Source organism: Brassica oleracea, chromosome C7 (genome assembly GCF_000695525.1).
Source record: "Brassica oleracea var. oleracea cultivar TO1000 chromosome C7, BOL, whole genome shotgun sequence".
Classification (NCBI taxonomy): Eukaryota; Viridiplantae; Streptophyta; class Magnoliopsida; order Brassicales; family Brassicaceae; genus Brassica; species Brassica oleracea.
The window spans coordinates 34,067,544-34,074,761 of record NC_027754.1 but is presented as its reverse complement, the minus strand read 5'-3'; the positions used below and the strand labels follow the sequence as shown (position 1 = coordinate 34,074,761).

Here is a 7,218-nt window from a genome sequence, read left to right as displayed (position 1 = left end):
TCAGAATGTTTCTGCCTCGGCCTCTTATATGCTTGACCCGGTGTAATGTTCTCCTTATTATGTAAGTGATCGCCTTTAGTCTTGTCATTGTTTTTCCACTTCGTCACTGTTCTCACAGATCTCTCGCCTGTGTTATGGCGTTTTTGATTCCTACTCTCTGGCGTAGCTGCCTAACTGACCACCTTGCAAAACATACTTGTCTCCATCCGTAAGACAGCTGAGATATAGTTTTGTAACCCTTGAGGATCCTTCATCCTTATCACCTCCTTCATCTCTGTACCCAACCCATTATAGAATATGCGCTCCAACAAGTGATCAGATAATCCTGGTACTTGAGCTGAAAGTGTTCCAAACTCTAAAACATACTTCGTTACGCTTCATGTTTGTTTAAGAGCAAACAATCTCTTCTCAGGTTCCTCATCAATGGATTCGGAGAATCTGATCATCAGTTGCTGCTTAAAATCCGTCCAACTACGAAATCTTCCCCGACGTCTCACCCAGCCAAACCACTTCTTCAAAGCTCCTTGCAAGCATAATGGAACTAAATCCATCTTTGCCTCATCACTGTATCTTCCCAGAGCATAGAAATATTTGATATCCCCAATCCAATCAGAACCATCACAACACGGCATCTCAACTTTCTTTAACATAGTCTCACGATTTGCTGGATTCAATCACTCAGTTCGATAACCTAGCGGAATACTTCCATGTTGTTCACAAAAGAAGGATGTACCTGAGGTGTATCATTCATCAATGTGGACTGTGGAACCGTCTCTTGAAGCGGCATCTTTCCCATCGATTTCATCATCGCTTGTACCGATGAATTCAGCTCCGTCATCGTCGATTGTAGCGAAGCTACCGTCGAATTTGTTGTCGCATTCTCCTTCGTCAATCGACTAACAGTCTTAGCTAAATCGTAGACTTGCGTCTTCCACTCCATCTCCGCATCATCGGAATCGTCAACATACCCTGCTTGTAACGTTGTTGGTTTCAGTGTCATCGTCGTCGCTATGCTCAAACTTTTCACAGCACCACTGATAGAGTTTAAATCTACGAAACTCATAGAATAAGAGCTCCTTGGTATTAAGAATCAATTAAATCAAATTACACTTTGATGTATGAACTAAGCAAGTACTCTCATGACGAATACAAACTCAGATCATCGATCTCATAATGATCGAGAGCTCAAGACTCATAGCGTCTATGAACTTACAACAATCAAAGCATAAAAGAAATGATTCATGAACAATTTTTATTTAAACAACTTCAGCTTCTCTTAGCTCCCTCGCAACCTCTAACGGCAAAGCCTCCCTCCGAGATAAAAGGTTCACTTTACTCTTTTGATTTAAAACCTTCCGCGCCAACACTTCTAGCCATGTCATCCCTACTCTGTTTCTCAACTCTTCCTTTGTTCTTCCTCACAAACACCTTGTGGCACCTATCAGCATGAGAGACATCCGAGCTAATGAGCTGACAAAAGAACCATCTTTTTCCAGAGCTACGTATGATTACAAACTATAATAAGCATTCAATATGCATGCATTTAAATCTTGTAATCTTTTGTTGTTAAGTATTAGTAACAGCATCGTGGATCAATTGAGATTTTCCCAGATGTACCTCAGTCTAGGGAACTCGTAAATCATGTATTGATTTTCTTTCTTTCGATTACTAAATAAGTGAGATTGAGAGCAATCGATGCGCAAGTTAAAGTGTGCACATCACTTATATATGCATCTGATCAAGAACGTCTCAAGAATTGAATAAATATCTAGGAAAAATATTCTCAAATATACTTGGTTCTAGGCATATGGAGTGAGACATCGATCAATGCTCTCTAGGTTTTATAAATAAATAGAACTTTGAACTCATCACTTGACTCTCTCTCTCTCTCTCTCTCTCTCTCTCTCTCTCTCTCTCTCTATCTCTCTCTTTACACGGATATACGGGGTTCACGTTATTTCATAGTGAAAATTGGAGCTTCTGAGAAAAGAGGGATCGGACCTAACGAATTAGTGACTGCTCATATACTGTGAAACTTAAGTAGGCTGACTTCATATCGTTAAATGGGTCATCTTATGTAGTTGACTAACCTGGGTTGTAGGCTTTTTAATAAATATAAATTCTCATGTTGAAATTTCGTCAATAACTATTGTGGGCTATGTTGGGCTTAAACATGTGCATAAAATTACTAGCCAGTTAGATTTACATAATCCTAAATGTTAATCCCCTTAACATTTTCCTTAGATCATCGTATTCTTATAAATAAATGATTACTAATTTCATATGTTCAATAACTGATTAAATAATTATATATCTAGTTGTCATTATCAAAACCTTTCAAGGTCCTAATTTTGTTTTTTGTCAGCAAAGAAATTTTGAAGTCCTAATTATGTATACTTTCTTCATCAACAATGTCTCTGTTATTTTTACCGTTTGTAAATCATAAGTATATTCCTAACATGGGAAAGACCACAAACATTTTTCTAAAATTTGGCCTATTTTGTATATTTTTTTACTAAAGTACCATATATATATAAAATTTTAAAAAAACTGATTTTTTCAAGTTTTTTGGATGGACTGGAAGTTGGTGCTTGGTGTGCTTCTCATCAGGGCCGGCACTTATCGTGTTCCAACTTCCAAGAACAAGTGAGGTTCAGATTTTGAAAACACTAGTTGAACATCAGAAAAATAGTAAAGCAATAATTGTTATTATAATAAAACTGGTCATGATTCAGTTATTCAGACAATATTTATGAAATGCAAAAACTTAATTACAAGATTAGAGACTGAGCTCAACATTTTAAAAATATACTCCTTCCGTTTTTTAATATAATTCGTTTTAGAATTATGCACATAGATTAAGAAATCATTAAGTTTTTATATTTTCTAAACAAAAACATCATTAATTATTTACCTAACCATAAATCAACCAATAATAAAATATAAAGTATATTATCATTGGTCGTATGACATTAAGCGTTAATAAATTTTACATAGAAAACTAAAAATGTCATATAATTTAGAACAAAAAAATCTCTCTAAACGACTTATATTAAAAAACAGAGAGAGTATTATTTTCTATATATTCCATTTTTCTCCCTTTCTCTGTCTCTGTACACAGTCCATCTCTTGAGAGGTAAAAATAGGCTAATTAACCCTAACAAAAAGACTTAACTGATTATATATACATAACTTGAATATTAGGTCAAACAAAAGTCAGTAAGGTGAAACCCTAAGATGGTATCCTTTTGGTGCAGAAACTCTGGGAAATACCACTAGTTTCTCTCCTCCTTTCTCCTCCCATCTGCACAAGGAAAATCAAAACATTAAGATCTCAAATCATCAATCACGACAACAACAAACAAATCAGATCTTTGCACATTAAAGAGACATGGATTAATTAAGAACATACTTGTATCTCGTAACAAAGTAGTGAATGAAGCTCGAGACTTCAGAAATTCCTAGTTCCTTTCCAGGGCAATGTCTTGCTCCACCTCCAAAGAGTAAGAAATAGCTCATTGATTCCATTTTTTTTTCCTGCATATTTAAATACCCAAAGAAACCCTCTATGTGAGCCTCAAGTTTCTAAATAACAAAACACAAGAGTACCAAAAAGAAACAGAGTTGCAAATACTAACCATCCATCTCCATGGGTTAAAGATCATTGGATCTTCATACAGAGATGTATCATAATTAATCTCTCTTGTGTAGACGTAAATTCTCCAACCTTTTGGGATTAAATACCCTGCAAATATATTTAAATGACACCTATTAAGTACTAATACATATATTTCATCAAGATTGCAAAGGGGGGGTCACGGGGAGATGATTGCTTTGCTGGACTGGTTGGTTTATATTTGTAAATAATTGATGTAGTGTAAGGTCCACATGACCACATTTTTCTCTCTCACACACACACGCACATAAAGAAAACTAATAATGATAAAAAAAAATCTTCAGTTTCAACTGAATTATAATACAGTACTAGTTTCTTACCGTTGAGTTCCAAGTCGTGAGTAGTTTTTCTCAAGACACCATTAACAACCGTTGCCAATCTTGATGTCTCAAAGATCACCTATTAAAAATGGTCCAAAGGATAAATAAATTACATTGTCAAAATCAAGAGCAATAGATATTAATGGTTCAATTTGTGTACGAAAATACTCACAGCTCGTGTGAATTTCATGGACTTAATGTCGTCGAGATTAAGCGGTTCGTCAGGTCGTTTTCTGTCTCTTACAGCCAAATGTTCTTTCTGTAATCAAAAGCCAGTAATCAATAACCAAACCGGATTAAACCGTCAGAAACCCGAAAAAATCCAGTTGTGTTTATGAGGAACATACTCTAAGTTCTTCAAGAGCTTTAGGGTGATCATGGAGATACTTAAGAGCCATCATGGAAGTTACAGAGACAGTCTCATAACCCGAATACAAGATCGTTAATACTTGATCTCTTATCTCCTTATCAGTTAACAAGTATCGGTTATCTTCCTTCTTCATCAAGTAACCCAACATATCTGTATAAGTTTCTCCTGACTCTCTTCGTTTTCGCATCAGCTTTGTCAATAACCTATCGAAATTGTTTCTTGCCTGAGAAGTAACCAAAAAGGTCAGTATATTTTCACAATTTTTTTTTTTTTGATATTAAGATTCTGAGTATTTTACTTGGATTCCACAACGATATTGCGTTCCTGGGAGGTCGATTGGGACCGAAAGAGTTCCCTCAACAAGCTTGAAGAACTCAGTTCTATATTCTTCAACCTCTGGTTTTTCCAAAGTCTCTGCTATTTGTAACAACGATGATAAAAATGTCATCTGCACAAAATAGAAACAAATGAATTCATTAAAAGTATTTCTTAATACGTGTTAAGAAATTGAACCAACAAAAAATTTGATTAGAGAGGGGTACTTATTTAATGTCTCTTATCACCAAAAAAATATTATTATTTATCTTATATTAAAAATTAATTTATTAATCTTTAAACTATTATAATTTATTAATATTTTAGTAAAACTAAATTTATTAATTTATTTAGTTTTTCAAAAGTAAATAAATTTGACATATTAAAAACATTAAATCCCTAATAAAGGAAGGGACCAGAGATTCAGATTCAATGTCTAAAAACAAAGAAAGAAGAAAGAGAGAGAAAGGCAAGAACGTACATGTTTGGTCTTTTCTTGGATATCAACGGTTTCGAACGCATCCCAACCAGAAAGATAACTTCTCATGAATGCATCAATCTTAGGCAAGAGATGTTCTTTCATCATAGCCGGGCTTGTTAGAGAGATCAGTGAGCCTCTCATGAGCCGGTGGCTCGGTCCGTGAACCGCAGCGATGTTGCTTGTCCCGAGGATATCAAGCATAGATTGTGGGTAGCCAGAGACTAGTCCTTTCGACTCGTTCATTAGAATGTATCTGTTGAGTTCTGCGTCCATTGAGACTATTGTAGGGCAGCCAAGAATGTGAGATTTGAAGAAACTCCCGTATCTGATTTGATCCAAAAGAAATGAGATTTTTAGTTTCTCGCAAACCTAAATGACCAACTGGCCCACGAGCAGAGTTAGCTAAACAAATAAAAACTTGTACCTGAGTCTCTGGTTCTTCATGAAACTTGGTCCTTGTTTGAGAAACTCAGTGGTTTCACCAAAAATTGGCCAGCCCATGGTACCAGGAGGAAGGCCTTTCTTGGAATATCGCATCTGGTTCCATCGGAGAAGAGCGGAGCAGATGCATACAATGATCATAAGAAGACCAAACATCATCATCATTATACCCATCTTCTCTTCCTTTTGTTTCCTCTTTTTTCTTTCTTTCTTGTGAGCTCTGTTTTCGAACAGAAGCAGTAGTAGCTAGAGAGAAAGAGAGAGATGGTTAAGGGTATCTTGTTTGGGACTAGATGGCTGTGTGTCATTGTTTATATAGGCACCTAAAGGGGACGAGGGAGGGAGAGAGGTGTAGTTGGATTTTAATTTTTAACTAACACTGTAAGATTTCTTAGTTTAAGAAGTTGGTCCGAAGACGATATCACTATTGTTTTGGGATTAATATTGGGTATAATTTAAGCAAATCACCATGAAAATTAAAATATAGAAAATATTTATATTTATGATATTGGGTATAATTTAGCAAATCACCATGAAATTTAAAATACAGCAAATATTTATGTTTATGACTGGGATATTTTTACTACTACAAAAAAATTGATTAGATGATTCTTTTTTTAAAATGGAAAGAGTAGGTCACTCTTTCTTATTTAGTTGAGCTTAATTTCTTTTTCTTAAGTAATTTAAACTCTTATTGACTATTAAATCCAAAATTTAGTGATAAAGATATTTTTACAAATAAATAATAATATTAGTGTATATATTTCAAATATGTAAATAATTATATTTTATGACTGAAATATTTCTATCAGTAGAGAATTTTTTATTAAAAATATAAATTGAATAATATTTATGTAAGATTATATGTAAGCAACTACTAGTATGGGGATAATAAAAAAATATTATTGCAATAATAATAATGATGATAATAGTTAATAGATCAAAAAGATAATAATTATTTTCTTTTGAGAAATTGCCACAAATACCACATTCATATTACCAGTTTTCATGTTGACGCTAACCACTTTTACATTCACATTTAATGAAGGGTAAAAGACATTTATATCCCTAAAATTAACTAATCTATACTTAGGGTTTAGAGTTGAAAGGTGGGATAGGATTTTTGAAATGTGAAATTTAGGATTTTAATAAATATATATAAATATATATAAATTTTTAAAAAATAGTTTCAAACATAATTTTTGATTTTTAAAATGAAATTTTGAAAAAAAATTCAAAAAAAAATTATAAAAAAGTTCGAATTTGAAAAGTATAATTCGAAAACATAATTTTTTTATTATTTTTATTTCTTTAAATAATTATTTATTTTATATATATAGAACAATGGTATTTGCCACTTAATAAAGAAGATAGTTTTGAAAATATTTCATAAAAATGAATAATGACATCATAAAAGTGGTAAACACGAATTTTTTTTTTTTTTTTAATATTAGAAGTAGTTAAAATATGGCTACTCTTTGTTATTAGTTAATCTTAATTTTTCTTTTCACTTTTTTTTTGTTTAAGCCATTACTGACTTTGCATCCAAATTTTAATTTCGTCAAATCGAAATTCTGGTAAAAGCTTCACAAACAACAAAATCCAACTAGCTTCT

The 7,218-nt window shown here is 33.2% G+C and overlaps 1 protein-coding gene across 1 annotated transcript; it reads right to left on the bottom strand.

The window, feature by feature from the left end:
* Positions 1–3,029: 3,029 nt before the first annotated feature.
* On the bottom strand, positions 3,030–5,905 carry LOC106301844 (cytochrome P450 85A2). Its single transcript, XM_013738328.1, has 9 exons — positions 5,587–5,905; positions 5,163–5,487; positions 4,665–4,814; positions 4,344–4,589; positions 4,169–4,255; positions 3,997–4,075; positions 3,639–3,745; positions 3,413–3,537; positions 3,030–3,304 (listed from the first exon to the last, which is right to left on the bottom strand). Exons 1-9 carry the CDS (start codon positions 5,775–5,777, stop codon positions 3,217–3,219), a joined length of 1,398 nt encoding a protein of 465 aa, XP_013593782.1. The 5' UTR covers positions 5,778–5,905; the 3' UTR covers positions 3,030–3,216.
* Between the last annotated feature and the right edge of the window lie 1,313 nt (positions 5,906–7,218).